The 21,341-nt window shown below is 34.3% G+C and overlaps 1 protein-coding gene across 1 annotated transcript in view; it reads right to left on the bottom strand.

Annotated features, from left to right (window-relative positions):
- Positions 1–3,342: 3,342 nt before the first annotated feature.
- The window catches only part of rdgC (retinal degeneration C), a 31,473-nt gene continuing 13,474 nt past the window's right edge, over positions 3,343–21,341 (bottom strand). The window contains exons 5-13 of the mRNA XM_028303554.1: positions 18,537–18,703; positions 18,365–18,401; positions 17,817–17,966; positions 17,118–17,198; positions 10,277–10,462; positions 8,348–8,603; positions 6,559–6,698; positions 3,989–4,091; positions 3,343–3,636 (exon numbers count right to left, since the gene is read on the bottom strand). Coding sequence (XP_028159355.1) covers positions 3,425–3,636; positions 3,989–4,091; positions 6,559–6,698; positions 8,348–8,603; positions 10,277–10,462; positions 17,118–17,198; positions 17,817–17,966; positions 18,365–18,401; positions 18,537–18,703 — 1,332 coding nt within the window. The 3' untranslated portion in view covers positions 3,343–3,424. The remainder of the gene's footprint in view (positions 3,637–3,988; positions 4,092–6,558; positions 6,699–8,347; positions 8,604–10,276; positions 10,463–17,117; positions 17,199–17,816; positions 17,967–18,364; positions 18,402–18,536; positions 18,704–21,341) is intronic.

Here is a 21,341-nt window from a genome sequence, read left to right as displayed (position 1 = left end):
AGTTGGTCAATCCCTACTTAATAACGGGGATCTGAGTCAAATTAGGGTTTCGCATTTAATTTTGAATGACTATAATTCTCCCTCTGGTGGTGTCACTGGTGTTTTGTCCATTAATGGTGCCACTATGAATTGATTCAGTCTTTCATAACTGTAAATAATGATGCATAAAACAATAAATTGTCAATATCTCTGTTAAAAATTGTACTCTCATTATGATCACCACGACGCAGACATCGAGAACGATATGTATCGCATCAAAAGCTAATAATAACGTCTCTAAAATTAACAAAATAAACATATCCACAAAGTATGATCTTATCTGGTCCAATACGATTTCGTATTCTATAAAACTGTCGCCAAAGAGAATTATATTTTAATCCCATTTGTTGAGATTATCTCGCAATCTCGAGATCTTGGTATCTACCGCCCCGCCACAATCTTCTGTTCTTACTGAGATTTTAAGGCTTAAGAGTCACCCGTAAGCTCGCATTTTTTACAGTCTTTTTATTGTACAGTTGCTAGTACGAGTACAGCGGGCTTTATTCGTGTTGGTAAATCGCACCTATCACAACACACATATGATGCCACAGTGATTGCTTTTTGAGTCATCGTCCGTACTAGTTTTGTTTTATTTTGAATTTCCTTCCAAATCCGTAAACGAAACCGTATGGGATATAATTTATCCATTGAAAATGAGACTTTGTTAGCATTGTCTACTTGTTTCTATTGTTCGAGATTTCAAACAAAAGACTGAGTAAGTAATATTGCCCCATTTCATGACACTCGAAAACTGGGCTTTATAGTATTTGTATTCATTTTTAGTAAAAACGTACATTTTTTTAGGGTAATTGGTTTGAAGGGATATTTTACGAAGTAATTACGTGAGCTTAAAATAGGCCTAGAGGAATGGAATGGATTTAACATTTAATCATTCGGGCATCAAAACCTTCACTAAAAATGGAATTATCACAAAATAAGACATTCAAAACTTACAGAAGCCTCTTAATTTCAAGGTCTCATAAGCCAATTGTCTGTAACGGAAGATTAATTACTTTATTAAACAAACATTGAATGAAGAGCGCGGAGTGTGTCAGTGGAAAAGCATTTCATTTCAATAAACAAATACTCCAAAATTAAGATTGATTAACAAGCAGACTTGGTTTGCGTATTAGGAATAGTACATAATTAAAAGAAAAATGCATAGCAATATCACAATTTAATGGACAATAATTCAAAATTCATTATTAAATTTGGCTACAATTTGTAAATAGTGGAAATTGCTTTATGAAAAATAACTATTTAGATTAAGAGAGTAAATAAATTACAATAGCTAAATTTCAGTTATAATAAACTGTTTACATGCACACTTTGCAATTAGCTTAAAAAATGCGTTGTGATATCAATTATCGATCATTACAAATCGATTGTTTAGTTCAGTTCAACGTTACAATTTTTTTTCTTTAACTCAACAAACATAATACCATGTTCTCTATGTACATGAAGAACACTACACTACAGGAACTTTAATCTTTGTGTTCATATTCTAAAAGCTGCTATGACGACGACCTGAATAATACATACACAAGTGACAGAAGAGGTCAAATGTAGGATTTACGAACAAAAGGAACTTTATGTGATTCTAACATAATGTATCCACGCTTGAACTTTTAGTAACAAATTACTTATGGTTCGAAAGGTAGTGAAGAATATGTATCAGCTCTTAACAATGATAAATATTTCACATTTACCTACGTGATGTTGCGTGCGTGCGTAATTCTAGAACATTTCACCGTGAAGCCTTCACATGTGTAATTCAAGAACATCCCTCTAAATTATGATTATGCGTTGGTAGACGCATGGTTAGTATGTTGGTAAACTTGATATGTTTGGTTAAAACCTAAAACTGTAACACATTTCGCTGAATTTAACATCTATTGTCTGTATTTAATATCTAAAAATCTAGTGAACCCAATCGATTTGTATTGTATCTGGCAATCTCAACTAGTCACCATACATTAATTGCAAAATGCCCAACACTGATGCTGAAACATTGGAATGCTTAATAATTGATTAGAGATATGTATCTGAAAATTGTACTACCGCTATAGGACTAGAAACACGCTATATTGTAATAAGAAATTTGAAAATATATTTCAATTGGATAAAATTTCTACGATCACTGAACGAAATATAATATTATTTTATAATAGTATAATACATTTATTTTAATTACTACATATTCAAAAGTTTAATAATATCATAGCACAATTTCTTATTAAGAGGTGCACCATCATAACTTGTATTAAGAAAAATATGCGTATTGTAATAATGATTAATTAATATGTATGATTAAATAGTCGATGTATTTCCCATCCCTGGATTGATGACAAGCTGTGAAGGTAAGATAAAGCAATCGAGATCGATCAATAGGAGACAGAGGTGGGTAACATCACGTACTTCGATTCCACGATAAATTAGATAAGTACATTTTAGTACATACATTTTATTAATAATTAGGTGAAAGTAAGTAACTGTTAAATGTTTGATTGTCTCTTAAATGTTCGATCTCAATATTATTGTGAGTGAGAATATATTTTCTACCATAATGGATCTATCAGGTAGTTACGTAGTATAGAAATTCTAAATAGAAATTTCAGTGTTATTGTTCCCATTCGTTAATTGTTCATTAATAAAAATCGTTATAGCAAATAAATTTATTCCTAATAGTTACAATGGCCAATCAGTTCTGTATAAAACTAAGTTTCTTCGTCTATAAAATTTGATTAAAATTGGCACCAATTTATAAAACTAATTCCAATATCAAAATATTTATATGTGTAAAATCTTTAATTCCATTTTGTTTAAAATCTCTATAAGTATTAGATAATAATTTGATAGTTTCAAGTCTAAGGTACTATTACCTAAATATGAATACATCACGATTATCTTTTGAAGACATTGAGAAAACTACAAACAGGTAATTATTTCATAGAAGAATTATTCTGCAATACAAATAAGCACAAAGATAAGGTATAGAATAGACTTATTCATACAAATATTAGGCATTTAGTTAAGATAGAGAGTACACCAAACATTGTAAGATTTAAAGACAAAAACAAATTCACACAAGATATTTATACACAATTAGCTAAATAATAGTAATAAATTGCCAAGCAAAATCCGGGGGATCCCCGATTTCCAATTCTTACATGTCGCTCTCCAGCAGGCCCGGCCTCTTCGGCGTCTCACAATCTATTAGTTCGATTTCGTCCTCCTTCGGGTTGTTGATCGTTTCGCCCATTACGTGCGCGTTTCCGTTGTGTTCATTGTTTTTCCTGTCGTCTTCCAAGCGTAGTATTTCAATTTGGACACCAGTTTCGTCTTTATCGACCGCCGTCCGGCTGGGGCGGCGGTCTAGCTCCTGTCAGGTGGCGTGGATATCGGCGTAATCGTCGTCCTGTAAACTCTTCTCGGCCAGTCGGAAACTCTCAAGGAACTCATTCAGGTCTACTAGGCCGTCCTTGTTGATGTCCATGAGGCGGCAAATGTCTACGAGCTGCTCTTGCGTCATCGGATTCGGCATGTACTTACCGAGCAGTTGGCAGGCTTCGGAAAATTCTTCCAACGTTATGTAACCTGTAAATTACGAATGTCCAGTAATTCTAAATTTCCATCATTATTTTAGTTTTGAGATATGATAGAGCTACTATTGATTGTTTAGCTTGATATGATTTAACAAATCGCTAATAAAAATATTAAATGAGAAACATAGAGGTAGTGCAACCCTTAGAAGTTTACACAAACTAAACCTCATCCATATTTATTGCTACCCATTTTTATAAGCTATTAAGTAAATTTTCGAGAAAATATATTGATCAGTGTATTATCTTGCTCTTTGCGATATTTTTGTTTATGCAAAACTCAATTAATGTAGAAGTTTTATTTACTCTTTGTTTTATTTATACTTTGAAAACATTCGTTTACGTACCGGAATTATCTTTGTCGAGAATTTTGAAAATGGCTTCCAAACTCCTCTTGTTTTTATACAGAGTTTCGACCACAGTTTGCGTGTCAGCTTTGCGTCCTATCTTCTGTAATAAACAAAACACATATGTAGAGAATTTAAACATTGGTTAAGGACTATATCAATTAAGTTTGCAGTCTAGACGCCTCAATTAAAACCTGGATTTACTCGTGAAGTAATTATAACAATGCTACCTTGGTTTTATTAGCTAGCCAGACAAAATTAACATAACAATAAAACGTTAACGTTAAGTACTTAAGTATCTGTGTTTTATAGCCTAATCTGTAATTTTATTCGCTCTCTACTTTGCAGGTGTGCACAGTTTAAAAATTATAAATTACTGACATACCCAAGTTTTCGTATTTTCCCAAATGGAAATAGAATGTCACGTGCAAAGCCATCGTGGCTTTTCATCATTTCAGTGCGAATTCCATCCGGAATTTACTGTTATTTAATAAGTTGTCTTTATATTGATTGATATTTATATTTTTAAACGAATTTGATTGAAATAAGGATGGTCTAATGAAGTATCTAATTATTTTGTAGTACGTAAGCGATCCAAGACGCATTTTCCGATGACTTCACGTATTGAATTCTAACAAGTAAACAGAACGGAATTTCCATAGTTCACTAATCTGCGCCAGGGGTGACCTCATTTGTTACAACGTACAATGTAGAAAGAAAAGACTTAGGGTAAACCAGAGAGTGATTGCCCACTGGTAGTGATTGCCCGCTTTAAGAATAATATTGTCAGGTGCTGACTTTGAATCACTCTAGTTATATTTGAATTTACTAAGTAGATGGCTCCGAGATCAATGTAGTTACAGTAGATTTAAAATTTACAATAGGAAGTCTAAAAAAACAGTTATGGCGGATTTTGTCAAGACGGGTGAAAATGTTACTCAAACTGGTAAAGACTTTAACAATTTTACTAAGGAGTTACTTGCTTAGAGGTTAAATTTTTTTTGCAAGTCACTTAATATTCAACTAATGGTGTATAGTCATGATGAAATTATAAGTGTTTTCTCCATTATCAATGAAAATAACTGATAAAATTTGATTTCTAACAGTCATTTTAACGGTGGGTAATCACTGCACGTAAATCTGTATATTTTTAGTTATTGCCCACCATCATTTCAGTTATTGCCATATGTTAATGTATAGTTATTGCCCAGAGTAATTATTATTAGAGTGTTGCCACCATGCAGTAGCAGTGTTTAAGTTGCTCATTGCTAGACTTGTTTTGCAATTTACAGGCATAAATATTAAAATGGCTTTAATTAATGTTTCATTTTCAGTATGCCAAAGACTCCAAAAGTTCAATATAGCATGGAAAATTTGCAAAAAGCGATCAAAGCTGTACAAGATGTATCCAACAATTTATCTACAAGATAAATTGCTGAAAAATATGGTTTGGCTTGAAAAAATTTATAAAAATTCAAACGCAAATACAAAAAATGAAAATCCTACCTTAAATCTACTAGTGAAAATGTTAATTGTAAGGAAATAGATACACCTTTAGGGAAGAATAACCAACAGCTAATTGAACATTCTGAGCAACCACTTGAACTGATATCAAAGAAGATAAAAAAATAAATACATATAAAATTTACATATAAAATTCAAATTTTTGCGTCATCTATGGTTTGAAGTAGAGATGATTCTGTCTCTACCGATTCTGACTCATCAACATCAGCTCAAGAAATATTTGATAATATGTTAATAAGGCCAAACGTAATTTATTTTGATGAAGACTGTACTACTAGAATTTAAGTTTGATGTTTTGTTTTGTTTATTTAAAGCCTATTTTGTCATTTTAAAATTGATTATTTTGTTTTAAGATACTGGGCAATTACTGTGCTTTGATGCGGGCAATTAGTGTAAGTAATGGGCAATAACTGTACTTTTTGGAGGATTTTAAATTTATTTCAATATTTTCTAAGTTACGTAAGTTTTAACTAAAAACTGTTAATATTCTGTTTAACAGTTTATTGAGTTATAAGAAAAAAGTCATAAATGGTCGATAATTAAAATACTTTCTTTAATTTTTCATCGCAATGTGTTTGAAATCTTTAAGTGGGCAATAGCTATACGGTTTACCCTAATTGGATTTAATTGGCGACCAATTGGTAACTAATGTAGTGGGTTCATGGTTAGTAGTTAGGGTTAATTCCTAATTTAAAGAAGGTGTAGGTAGTCATTACGCTTGCACTAGGAACTAGGTTGGAGCCAGGTTCCCAGGTACAAAGTGCAAATGAGGAATTAAGGTTTTGATAAATAAAGAAGAGGTATGAGGGTGGGACCGTGTATTTTAGGGGAGTGACAGATATAAACAACAAAATACAGAAGTATATTCAAATAAGTAATTTTTAAAGTTTAGTTTATTCATAATTATTCATAGTTTTTAAGTAATACGGTAATACGTTTTTTGTAAATGTGTCATAATAATTTTCCTAATTAAATAAACTATCAGACGAATATGTTATAAAATAGAATATCCATTATCCATACAGCTAGCAGGTTTCCACACTCACATTATCGAAGGTGTCCATGTACCGGACACGACGCGTGTCGGGGTCCGTGCGCACCAGCTTGTCTTTCAGCATTCGCCAGGGAAGCCCTAGGTGCGTCGTCTCCTCCATGGCCTGGCACCAGTCGCTTATTGAGATATAACCTAAGGAATATGATAGCATTTGTCAGAATTTTACCTGTTTTGTACAGAAGACAGCACATGAGACTACACATTTTCGTAGCAAATTCGTCCCATTTTCGTGGTAATACCACTATATGTAATAAATTCTATGTGCTCCGGCCATTATCGAGAGAGGAGAGTACTGGCGCTCTGTAGTACAGGCTTCTCGCCTAGTTCAGACTCCAGTTCTCTCACAATCTTACCCTGTTCAATTAGTACATAGCAATTTGTGTTTCACTGTAATAATGGATTGTGAAAGAAAGAAATAAATGCTTTTTATTATTATTATTATGTATAAGAAGCTACTATGTTTACCTTGATGTGCTGTCGTATGTGCTAGTTATGTTGGTAGCAAATCATACTACATAAAAATATAGCTGGACATTTTTTGTTCAGTGTTATGTTTCAAATTACAAAACAAACGATAATAAGAGATTCAAATATGTAAACAAGTTATAAACTCCATTAGTTTTCCTCTAATTAATGTATTATCTGTAAAGTGTTCCCTCGGATATAATCTGGTTTAGGCGAACAAGACACGAAAGCAACATAATGTGAATGCAATTACGCGTCAAAGAAAACGTTTAAAAAGCTTTTTACGACATGTTCTTGTTCATACAACATCAAAGATTTCTTTCTTTAATGAAATCACGTGAAATCTATTGTTGAAGCAGCTATTGAACTCGGGTATAAGCGTCGGGACGTAATTTACACTTGCAAAATGAAACAATTTTAAGACGCGCATAAAACATTAGGATCCTAAACGTTGCTGATTTACAACGACACATTCCAGCGTGATCTAAAGCCATAAATAACTCTGCACTATACTTACGGCTTCCGACTCTACGAAATCTTTGCACTCGTGTTTACTTGGAAACTTAAGAGAGTATTATTTTCGTCTTATGAAATACCCTGAACATACGTAAACCATCAAAGGAAAAGCGCTTTTTGCTGAGTGTTTTTTAAATGCATCGCTTCTGAAGTGCCATTAGTGACTGATTGCGAGACGTGAGCATAAGTATTAAATGAAAACTGAATAACAAAATCGTTCGAAGTAGGTAATATCACTATCTAAGGAATATTCCTTGTGGTTGTAAAAGCGTTTATCGGAATCGCATTCCTTGGATGCTGCAGCACAAATGGTTGTGTCAACACTGCAGACGTTTATAAATGAAGCCGCTGCACTACCCCACTAATGCCAATTCAGTGCCAAAGCATTCGGGAGCTTTGTACAGCTTTACTGGAAAATTGAGTATGCGATCCTTTGTTCGCTGCTCTCATATTACACAGCATACAAATACAGAGCTCAGGCTGTTAACAAAATGTTATCTGTAACTTACTCTAACCACTGTTTGTTACTTTCAGTAACACTGTTGTTTGACTTTTATTTTAATGCGAGCTTTTGTTACCACGTCCAAGCTATTCGGATTTCGTAATTTCCAGGATTTCAGATTTAATCAAGAAAATAAAACTAAAACCTACCTTTTTACAACAAAAAATAATCAATAAATGTTCTGATTGATAAAAGCAGAGGAAAAAGACCTACCTTGAGCAGTTACTTTGAACGGTTAGCTTCTGGTGTTTACCTTCCAACACACGTGAAGAGTACGTATGAGTAAAGTTTTACATACCGCTCTGATCCAAATCCATGCTGCGGAATGTGGCCTCCAAAGGCCTGCGAGCCATCACGATCTGGTTGTGCAGCTCCCTCATCGCGGAGGATTCCACCAGGCCGACCCTCTGGCGGAAGGTCAGGCGGCGAGTGCGGGACACCGCGGCGGTATACTGAACAAACTGCCGCTCCAGGGAATTGCCGCACAGCTTCAAGTAGGCACCCTTGTTGGACCCGAGCTCGTAGTAGTTAGAAGCGGAGAATATTGTGATCACCTACACAAATAATTTCGTCGACTTTTTTCTGATTTTCCATAAAGCATTCTCTACCAATCAACCTTGACGCAATGTAGAGATGTCAATGGTGGATTACAATTTTAATAATATGACAGTATTATATTTTATAGGGTAAAATATGAATGAAAACAATAATGCAATTTAATAGTTCTCTTTTCCTCGCCTTGCCTCGCAAAATGTTTGGAAATTCACGGCACCGAGGATGTTACAGCACAAACTACCGCTCCAGGGAATTTAATATGAATAACCGGCGTAGTAGACTAAGAATTCTAGAAAACAATAAAGCAATATGCTAATTCTTTCAGATTTCTAAGGAAAACAGAAAGAGGTTTTTGCGATTATTTTATAGGTTTGCTTAATTCGGTCGTGAACGACTTTGCTTTTGCAAATTGTAAGATGAAAATGGAAATGGGTCTTATAAAATACAGCTCATATTATTCTGAAAACTGATTGTATTCTAAAAGCTCTTTAACCAAAAGGGAGAAAAAAGGGTCAGCGTATATTTATTTAATTTTTATTGCTGGTTTTTTTGACAAATCTTCGTACCAATGCATACCTACAAGTGATACGTACACAGAAGAAACTTCATAGAATAAAATAACTGCTACCTACGCCTCGCCTCGTGAGCAAACAAACTCCAAAAGAAACCGAGAAGTTCAAAATCTATCCATAGTTGAGTTAGGGAGTTTGGGAGCTGTGAATACTAGTTCATATGCAAAGAGCACTTGAAAACTCGTACCTATCTACATTTATACAATTTAACTAAATTATTTAGTTTTTTGTTTTGAAGGTTATTAAAATGCCTCGTCTGTACTCACTTTAAATATGATGATTGCAAAGCATAAGAAATAAAATGTTGAATTGTAGAAAAATAATAACTTATTTTTTGTACAAAACGTGCTACGACGTGCAGGGAATGATTATAGGAATGAGAAAGTATAATTATTACTCTTTACTTATCGTAAAATACTATTTTATTGTACAATCGTAACTAACTATGCTTAATTAACCTAACTTTGTAAAGTTAGTTATGTAGATAAAAAAACTAAGAGGATTTTCGCAGACTTAAAATGCCCATAATTAAATTATCAAGCTTCTCTAGCAAGTCGTGCGGGCTTCGGCACACAGCTGCGGCTGTGGTAGAGCAAACTGACGCAGGGGGATCGCATAATTCCTTTGTTACGCCCAACTCGTCGCAATTTGGAGCCACGCAGATTGCTATCACCTGTAGCTGATGTTAGCTAAAGGGTCCAGTTTATTTTCACGTGTGTGTAATTGAGGATCGTTTGGGATTGAGATATTAAGACACGAGATTTTTGTCGCTATAATTTGTATAAGCCTAATACTCGTATTACACCGAGTAATGGCAGGCGTTCTGTAGACAAAAGCTCATGAAAAGCTTATCACTGTGCTTGTTTAGATAACGACTTTCGCAAAGACTATGGCGGCTCATAAAGACTGATGAACGCCTTTATATCGCTTATCTTTTATGAAGATATTGTGTCAATTTCATACCATTTTGGATATAATCCGAGAGCTAAGGGAACAAAATAAGACGACCTCAAAACGTAACTATCAATTCCGTACAGATTGTAATCAAAGTGAAAATTGACAAACAAGAAGTTAGGTATAAGTTCAATTTTAAAACTTACATTGCCGTTGTGTAGTATTTCATATCCCCCAGGCTTGCATTCGTGACTCCTCACTAGGAAACTGAGTTTGTTCTTTTGTAGGAAAGACGATGTGACGTCGGGGCCGAAGTACGTGCCAGCACCTCGAAGGGCGTTTGCGACGCAGCCTCCGATGCATTGCGGATCCGACCATAGGATGTCGAACACCTAAAAACAAATACACATTATTATTTGCATACCTAAAAATTACTTCATCAAAGTCCCAACAGGATTCGAACGAGCAGATGTTGTAGTCGATTACTACACTCAAAAACTAGGCGGCTATCAAACAGTGCCTTTACTCCCTAAATTAAAACAAAACTAATTAAAACGTTTTCACTAATTGCTTATCTGTGAATAAGCTAAAATATTATTAAAAACCAACATTCCAACGGTACCTATAATCTATGAAATTGTAACACCGACAGAATTATGTGTACAGCTTCAATAAGACGCTCGAATAGAGCCGTAAATAGATTTGCAGTAGACTATAAGGCTAATGATAATAACAAGGCAGAAATAGGAAATGCTTGTTTTGTCTAACATCAGTAATACTGAACAGGAAATGAAGGCAGGGTCTGATTAGGGGCTGATCAAACCAAAGGGCAAAAGGAAAACCAACTATTGTATTATTCAAGGCTCGGCTCAGAGACTTTCTTAATCTATCGTTGATAGTAATTGAAAATTAATTCATTATTACTGTATAATGGTTATTTCTTAATTTATTAAAGTTTATAGGGTACATATCCGTAATCATGAACCAATAAAAATATGTATATTTATTTTAATCGCCTTATGTGAGTAATTGAGCCATTTCAGTACCTACGCTTACAAAACTTTTTTGACGTAAGCTTAATTTTTTTGTATCATATTAATAAGATAAAATCATTCTAACTCAACTTACTCAGATTTTAAAGTAAGTGCAGTCGCAGCACACCGGTGTAAAATCTTTATGGTTTCATTTCAAACTTTAATAAAAGGTTGTTCGTTTTAAAGGGGTGGGTTGAAGAATCTTTCTACCATCTGGCAGATATTGTTCGTTTTGAATATAATGCTTATTTAGATGTTTTGTTGTACGTAATTCTGTACCAACGAGAAACTACATAGAATAATATACGTTCACGAAGATATGATTTAACTCCTAACAAGATAATAAATACAATCCAACCTCCAATTTATCACCTAACAATGCCATAATAAACAATAGCTACACAAAACAGATGCAGAAACTTCCTTCAGTGAGGTAAAACAATAAACATTTTGTTTTTATCATCCTACTCGGAGGTGTTTGAGACTGCACAAATTCTATAGTAATTGAATTATAGTTTACAGAATGTTATGTTCAAGTATTTTAGTTAAATGCATGTTGACACGGTCTTCTATCGCATGGGTTTAGGGAAGAAAGAGTCAGACATGATAAGCCGCCGTATGTATTTATCTGATACGGCTAGATCGATTCAGTTTCGCATAGAATCACATTATTGTGAAAAAGATTAGTCTTTCATTGACATCGTATGTGAAAATAAACTTAAGTAAGTGTAATATTAATTTTCACTCAAAATGTTTAGGAATATGAACAAAGCCTTGACTAACAATGGATACAGAAAACTACACCTTAAAGGTTACACTAACCAACGGTACACGAGCACTTAAAAAATGTTAAAATATACCCCCTGATTATACGGATAACTTTGTTTGTTTTTTTATAAAATCGCAATATATTTTCATCATATTTAAAAGATCACGGCTCTGAAGGAGAAATTTCCAATTTCACAGGCTGCTGCGATCGTCACCAATTCACGCAAAGACGCGTTTTTATTTCCACATAATAGCTTTGTAAACTGCTTTCCCGATTTAAGGCATGTTTTTATAGCATTATGACACGTATCTATGAGTTTAAGCTGTAATAAGATTACATAATTGTTAGAAAATAGGTCAGATTTTTAAATTACCTGCATTGAATACATAACAACATAGTTACCACGATAGAACTCAAAGTTCAAACCCATCCCCGTAGAGAGAACACCTGCCAAGTTCATGATTTATTTATTCTTAGCCAATATTACTGAAATTCCAATTACGTGTAAACTTTTCCGGGTTACTTTTTTAATAACGTTTTATGGCACCCCAAGGCCCATTTGCCAAATGAAGCAATTACATCATTTATGATAAATTATTGGCACTTTCAGACAATAACAGCCTTAACAGTAGTTTTCGATTGGCTGTATTGCGCCACTGAATATCAGCTGTGATATTACCACAGACGGTAATTAAACTTACTATTGCATTTAAATAAAATATATTCCACCACTATCCGTGGATTCGCGTTAACCATAATACGCTCTATTCATTTAACAGAGGGCTCAAAGTTGACAAACACAGATCTGCGGATTATGAGATTCCTTCTTCTCAAATGCTAATCCATCCGTACAATATTCAATTCTGTTCGACCGCGAATCCGCGGAGCTTTATGCAAATGAAGTAAAAGTTTTGGGTGGCTCGCGGGTTAATTCAAAGACTATGGCGCCGCGGCCGGGGCCCTTCGGCGAACTTGGATTGGCATTAATGTAAACATAGTAGGACAATAACCTGCGTGGGGATGTTTAAGTGGCAAAGTTTAAGCGTAACATGGCTCTTAAAAGTACTAAGAGAAAAAGTGGCTCTCAGTTTTACGAGCATGCGAAGCCTTTAGGAAAACCAGCGAATGTAAAATCTAAAAATATTTAACCTCTGTTTGATATTTTCAGCAAACAAAGTTTCAATTTACATACTCGTTGAAAATATCAAATGAACTGGGAGTTGGGTCCTTAAACCTTATGTAACTAAAAATAAACCTTTAGAATTTTAAACTTTGAACGAAAATCCAAAACGAGACTTAGTCAAAAGTTGCGCAGAAAAGATAATCTAAGTACCTACCTAGGTATTATTTTATACTTAAGTAGGTACCCATTCATATTGCTTTATACTTTACAGCTTTAAACGGTTTAGACGTTGAAAATTTGAATATTATAGTAGAAGTTATAAGCGAGGAAGTGTGTTACCTATCGTATATTCCGAACTCATAAAATATTCATACTGAAACTTGAGTTTCATACTTCAGGGAACTTTGCTTTGAACGGCGCAATAAAATGCAATTCAAATAGGTAATTGTACTCGTGTTATAACGTAGATTTACAAGCTTTCCGAGCTCTAATAAAATTATTTTTTCCTTGCTAATAAGTATCGATGGCATAATTTTTATTTATTTTAGATGTCATAATAGGAAGAATAAAAGAGATTATCTATGTTTTAATGTAATATTAAATAAACATTTATACCTACGTTCTGTTAACCAACGACCCACTGAGCTACCACCTTCATTTGCGAGTTTTCAAATCGAAATCCCCCACTAAATCACATTCACGTGTCGCCAGGTCTATAGTCGCAACGAGCATCGGTCGAACACGATCGTTATCGGCACAGTAATGAGTGGCATCGTGTCATAGCGTTAGCGTGACGGCGACGCTTCGAGGAAACAATTGGAATCGATCAACAGCTACCCCTTTAACCCCATTGCACCACGTGCGTGAGACAAGGACGGACGACACGCATGGTGACTAAACCTCAGTTAACTGAAGTTCTACATTTCGTGTCACTACTTACCGATTCATGGAAATCTGACATTTCTCTGAACTTATACCTCTGGGTGACAAGGCAAAACACTGTGGCTACGAGTAACAATAAAAAAAATAGTTTCCTATGTGTTGTTATAGCCGTTTCAAAAGTGTTTGCGTGTGTGGGTCACGGTGTTCATGGTTTATGTCTTGAGCATGTGTAGGTGTAGGTATGTAATTGCTATAGCAGTGACAGCTTTTTAGTAAAAGAATAGATCTATTATGGGAATGGATTATTTTAATTTTTATATCAGTCTTTAACCGATATAAGTAATTTTTCCGTGTCAAATAATACGAATATAACCGTACAGAACTGAAGGTTGTGTTAATATTTGATTGCAGTTTGATCTGAAGAAGGTAAAAATGGATAAATTGACTGAATTTATTATAACGATGTGGGCGTAGTAAGCAAAAAAAATGTGACAGACTAGTGTAAATCAAAGATATGGGCCATGCGATACCCTTTTCGTTTAGTAAAACTGGGCCATATTTCAATTGAGAATGTTTTTTGAGGGCAATGTGGAAGATAAAAGTTTGCCTGATAATTTAGACATTCCAACAACTCTAGATCTCGTTGAAAAAACGTCTTGGAACCCACCAACTATTGGGACAACTCTTTTGATAAGCTCTTAAATGTCCAATTAATCGCAATTAAATGGGTTTAGGTGGTACGATGCCAAGATATTTTAGAATTAAAACTGAAACACATTATCACTAGGTATCTAAGCGACCTTAGCGCTCCTGCACACGACGCCGCCACCGTGCCGCCGCCGCGCCGTCGCCGCGCCCCTACACTGTTCATACGCGCCGAGTAAAAAATCCGCCGCGTGCCGCCGCCGCGCCGCGCCGCCATCGCGCCAATAAAGCATAATTTAGCGGTGGCGGCGTCGTGTGCAAGAGCCCTTACTTAATCACAAAAGTCTACGGACTTGCCCTAGACTTTATTCGTTAAAAATTAATTAATTACTTTAATAAAGAACTTCAAAATTTATGTGTTAAAGTAAAAAGCTAACAAATGTTACGAATGAAGTTAAACGTGTAAGCAATTACACGAAATGAAAAGCTAATTCATTAGAAATCAAGTTTCATTGTTTTAAAATTAATTATTCGATTAAAATGCCTAATAAAAACTAAATTACCTACAAAAGAATGAACAATTTCAAACGAAATTATGAACTTATGAATAAGGTAGGTAATTGTATTTGGCGGACCGCGTAACAATGTTAGGCGAATACACATAGTTGGGGACAGGATTGAACAAAAATGTCTGAAGCAGACGACAAATTGTAAGAAGAACCTCGCCTTTGGGACTCGTGTTCATAAAGCGGCCGCGGTAACTTTATCGTGCGCCACTCAGCGGGGGTCCGACCCTGGGAAATTGTATTACGCCAAAGATGACGTTTGCTGAAATTGCTGCGAACGAAAAGAAATAAGATAAGATCATTGATGTAATAAAGCAGACAAAGCCCAGCCAATAATCTCCAAGTGGTCGAATAAAGTGTTAAACCAGAAAGGATAAAGGTTTTGTGCAACTTCAGAGAAAGCTCCATACGAACTGAAAAACAGAAAACGTTCAAGCCACGTATTTCGAGAATGCCACACAGTAATTCACAACAAATTAATTTCAATCGACATCAAATTAAAGCTCTTCTGAAACTACCTCTGGAAACTTAGCGAGAAGGTAACTTCGAACTTATGGCATAAATTTAATACATACCAGACGGTAATTCAATTAACCACGTGGCTCTGCTATGTAAGCAGCACGAATGGTAAGATCGTGTTGTTTATTGAAGACACGATGCTACAATATAACATACTCGTAATTCTCAATAGTATTACAGTAGGTAACAAATACTTAATCTTAATTAAGATGTAAATCAAAATATAGTAGACATTGATTTGTGTTTATCGTTCCTGTCAATCGTAAGATTTCAGTTATTATAATTGCTGATGAATATCAAAATGTATAAACCAAAATTTGCCGTTACCTTTGTGACTTCAATAAAATAAAATCATGTTGTAGTCAAAAGGAAAATGTATAATGCACAGATCGTTCAGATTCTGTGTGAAATACTATCGCTATAGAAAAGGCTGACTTTTACCGAGGGCAATACTGTTAGGTCGCACATAACCGACGCAATAACCTTTGTTTTATAGTTATAGGCTTCAAGTTATGAGATTCAGCAAAATGTTAGTAGGTAGCTATATCTGACTTAAATCAATCAAATAATTTGTTTTTGTGAGGCGTTGTGTTGCGTAGTGCGCCGTGCGAATTCGTTGTAAAACTTCATCAATTTAAATTCAGTATTAACGACAAAATTACCTCTATACAATACTAAATTACCATAAATATTATTATACTTTGACCGTTACAATATTAGTACACTTATGGGCAAGTTACTTTAAAATGTTTAACACAAAACAATATGACTGTTTTTATTGTTTTTCAGACTTCATTTATGCCTGTCTGCAATTTCACCATCACAAAATTCACCATAATGGAGGAATCTTGCAAAAATGTATTAAACTATGTAATAAAACTCGTTTAGCTGCACGCGTAGCGCGCCGAAGCAAATTGAATCTCACAAGTTAACTGTGCAAACTAATAGTTTGCGCGAGTATATCTACTAAACTCTGTTTAATCCGTCGCCTGATTGCAACGCAAACAGACTTGTGTGTTAATGATTACGTTAGAGCCTCTTATAAAATGTTCATAGCCTAGCTAACCTTAACGCGTTTAGTTAAGAGGATATTGCGCGAGGTGACTTCGAAGACAGCCTAACGAGCTTCGCGCAGCAATCAAGGTAGAAATTGAATCCTCGATACAATTTATGACTTTACATTATCGGTGATGTTGTCTGTAGTTGTAAATACTGTTTATACACCTACGTACAACATCAAACACGAATGTGATTAAGCATTCATTTTTCAAACAAACCTAATTCACTATTTTCTTATACGTTAATTATAGTAACCCACTTATGTTACTTAAATATTTTTACTCGGAGCCTAAAATGTCATAGTTCAGTGAACTAACTGTTTGAATTTAGAATTATGCCAATCGATTGATTGCCGTATTAGTGCATAGCCATGTAAAAGTTTGAACGAGCCAGCAATGGTCCTAGTGCCGCCCAGAAGTGTAATGAATGATTGGTTTATTAACAACTAACCTGTTTCCATTCCACTTTGTCTATAACTTCGGCACCCGACGTGGAGTTTTCGGTTACCGGAGGTCGAAGGAGCGACACGTACTGAAAATGAAATACTGACTTAGTCACAATATTTTTGCAATGCTTTATAAATATTCCGATCTCATTAGCTACAAACCGCTAGCTTTCGTTCTGTTTGTTTGATTGAATTTATATTCAGGTCTGCACGTTCGAAGTTGCCGCTTTGCATGAATTATGGTATAATAAGAAAATTCAGATTTTATCTCAGCAAAAATGTTTTAGCTTTCTTCGCTTTATGAGTTATTTTGACTACAAATTGATATTCAAGACACTTTTCATCAAACTCTGAAAATTATCTTTGAAATACTGTCTCTTTGCCAGCGGGAGATCAATATGCAGGACAATAAAAAACGTTAGATGAGATCGGTTTTCTTAATGACAAACTGGACCACAGCAAACGTTACGCCACTTTTAGCTTTTTCTCTCTATACTCGCCAATTGGGGGACAAAATCAAACATCTAAATCAAAAATATTTATTCAGTTTAGACCACAAGTGGCACTTATGAACGTCAAAATGTAGTAAAAAATAAAACAGAAAAGGTAGCCCTTATGGGGCACTTTACAGTTTTCAAAGGCGGTTCAATGCGTCAGCCTTTACTCTCTACATACCGTCTCTAATATCACCTGGTGATAAGTACCTTGTCTCTCTCCAGGCTGCGGATCATGTCCAGGTCGGTGGTGTCGGAGATGCCGCCGTGCACGACAAACACGCGGTTGTTGATGATGGTGCCAAGTGGAAGCCACCGGTACACGCACTCTATCAACTTCAAGAGCCTTTCTGCGTTGTGCTACAAAGAGATATTTAATATACAGCCACAAAGGTAAATCATTTCAACCTAAAATTGGTGAAACAATACTGGTACTCTAAAGCAATTTATCCTGCAGGCCAGTTATGCCTGACACCTACTTATACAAAATGAATTTCGTAGTCAAAACATTTTGGGTTGATTTTGACGTTATTTAAACAGAAATGTTTAACATGAAAACTCGGATCAATGCCAATGAATTATAGCACTCTAATCAATCTCGTCTGCCTGTCTCAATGCTTGTCAAACTTTTGCATCAACATATTTGTAATAAAAGCTTTTCGTTCGAAGCTGAAAAATTGCGTTATACGATTTCGCTTTGTTGATAAAAGCTAAAACTGAAGTTCAAACTTTGCTGTTAACGTCGTTATTTTACTTACCCGATATTTTTGCTGCACTTCTTTGATGAATCCATACCTGTATAAAATAATAACTCTGTCTTTTAATCAGTCTCTAATTGTACATAAACCGGTATTACTCGCAATAACATAAATCAAGAAATCTCGTGTTCGATGGTGACGAGAAATAAAGAGCGACTTACGAAATACACACCTAGAATTCATAATGAGATCTTCATGGTTGCCTCGGTTGAGGTACACTCCGCCTGGGAACGCTAACATGCAGGCCAGCAGCAAAAGGAACACTTCTAAGCCCTTTTTCCCTCGGTCTACAAAGTCTCCATTGAATATGTATGGATTTTCAGGCGACGGTAGTCCATTCTGCATAAAAATAAAAAAATAAATTTATTTTAAAAAGTTTAGTGCACTTAACTATCTAATATTCTGCTTACGACGTAAGTGCTAGCTAGCAAAAGTTAACTATCACCCCTAGAGACTTTAAATAATAGTACGTGTATCATACTGATAAAAGTTACTGTAATTGGACATTAAAAAGTCTAATAAGTAATTGATGTATTAATCTCTAGAGCTTTTCGTGAAACTTTATGAACTTTGTCACGTAACTCATAGAGCTTATGGATCAAGAAATCATACAGGTACGACATTAATTTATAAAAGGTTAAAGTTGCTAGTAAACGAGTCGGAAAAATTTTAGGCTATTGCCAACCATAATTTTGTTAATAACGCCGTAAACTACGGCATCAATTGGAAACATTGTAGGGTAAACCACCCAATCATTGGCACTCTACCAATTTATTGGCATGCTCCAGTTTTTTAAGAAAATTAAGGTTTTTTGTAGCCAAATCTTATATTTTTTAGTAGAAATTGTACAGTAATATCATTTATTACTCAATTGGCTACACACGTTTTTTATTTTTTCAAACATCGCGGCGCATCAACCATTTGTTTGACAAACCGCGACCTGTGCGTAAAAAACAATCGAAATATTCGTTTTTTACTAAGGTAAGAGCTATCATAATCTTTTAAAAAAATGCAAATCTATTTTGTTGTCCCTATACATAATCATTTTGTCTTATTATTGAATATATTAACTGCCTTTTTAAAACATTATTTTATAATTTAACCGCCAACTTTTAATTATTTGTGGTGTGCCAACATTTGGTATACGTAAAATCTGTTTATCCATTTTATTGGCACACATGCCAATAAAAGGGTATTTAAAATAATTTGACTTTATTAAAAATTATACCTTGGTTGTCTCAAAATTGAGTTTAAATTGCATTTCAAATATTTTTTAACGTTTTGGATACACCAATCCAAATGTTGGCCCACTGCCAATTATATAAAATCCATTTATTGGCACGGGTGTCAAACATTGGTTAAAAAGGTGCCAATAAAAATAATTATCTTTTCAGCCACTTTCAAAGAAAAAACAATCGAAATATTCGTTTTTTACTAAGGTAAGAGCTATCATAATCTTTTAAAAAAATGCAAATCTATTTTGTTGTCCCTATACATAATCATTTTGTCTTATTATTGAATATATTAACTGCCTTTTTAAAACATTATTTTATAATTTAACCGCCAACTTTTAATTATTTGTGGTGTGCCAACATTTGGTATACGTAAAATCTGTTTATCCATTTTATTGGCACACATGCCAATAAAAGGGTATTTAAAATAATTTGACTTTATTAAAAATTATACCTTGGTTGTCTCAAAATTGAGTTTAAATTGCATTTCAAATATTTTTTAACGTTTTGGATACACCAATCCAAATGTTGGCCCACTGCCAATTATATAAAATCCATTTATTGGCACGGGTGTCAAACATTGGTTAAAAAGGTGCCAATAAAAATAATTATCTTTTCAGCCACTTTCAAAGGCTTTCAAAGTCTTATTCCACTAATCCCCGTTGACAATCCCCGTCAACGGGGATTAGTGAACTTTTTGTTCATTAATCCCCGTTAACGCCAATGGAGTTTACGATGGGGATTAATGAACTAAAAAGTTAATTAATCCCCAGTACGTTAAATATAAAATACTCATGTAAGAATCAGGCACCTTCTATTTATTACTGGATAAGAACTCACTTATTATTTTTGTTATCAAATTAAATTAAATTGAGGACTGATTACAATACTTTAAAAATTAACACTTACCTGATTAACCAAAAGCACTATGGATATTGAATCGTTATTCTCCATTCATCATTTAAAAGAAGATGGAAACGATTACAAACAAATTTGGACCAAGATGTAACAAGATAAAAATGGTGTAAATTAATAGCTTTGTAATCAGGCTTAAATTTAATTTAATTTGATTATAAAAATAATCAATAAGTGAGTTCTTATCCAATAATAAATAGAAGGTACATGATTCTTACATTTTTATTTTTTTTAACGTAGTTTTCTGAATAAAGAAAAATAAAATAAACTAAAAAGTTCATTAAGCTCCATTGGCGTTAGCGGGGATTAATGAATAAAAAGTTCACTAATCCCCGGGATTAGTGGAATAAGCCTTTGAAAGGCTTTAAAAGTGGTACCACGGTCTACTATACAATTCAGATTGAAACATCCTGATCATCGCTCTAAGCCCGGTCCGTTCACAATTTTAACTGACGAGGAAGAACAGATTTTTGTTGCCTGGATAAAATAAAAATCAGTAGCAAAAAAGTATTTCCGAAGAGAAAAGAAGATTTGATAAAAGTGTTTATGGAAAGTTTAAAACTATATTTAAATATAAGCGTTTGTACTGATATGGTATGTTCCTATACAAATAAATGTTACTTTTCTTATAGCATAGGATTTTATTTTGTTTATTTCTATCATGAATCTCTTTAAAACCTCTACATAAGACCTAGCAGCTATTTTTCAGTCTTGCGAAAACAGTGCCAATAATAGGTAATTATCACTGCCAATAAAAGGTTTGGCTATGCCAGGAACTGGTATTTTGAGGTATTTTTTTAAAAGGTACACTATATTGAATAAATAATTTA

This window comes from Ostrinia furnacalis, unplaced genomic scaffold, assembly GCF_004193835.3.
Source record: "Ostrinia furnacalis isolate ACB-3 unplaced genomic scaffold, ASM419383v2 OfSCF1246, whole genome shotgun sequence".
Classification (NCBI taxonomy): domain Eukaryota; kingdom Metazoa; phylum Arthropoda; class Insecta; order Lepidoptera; family Crambidae; genus Ostrinia; species Ostrinia furnacalis.
This window is presented reverse-complemented; position numbering and strand designations above follow the sequence as displayed.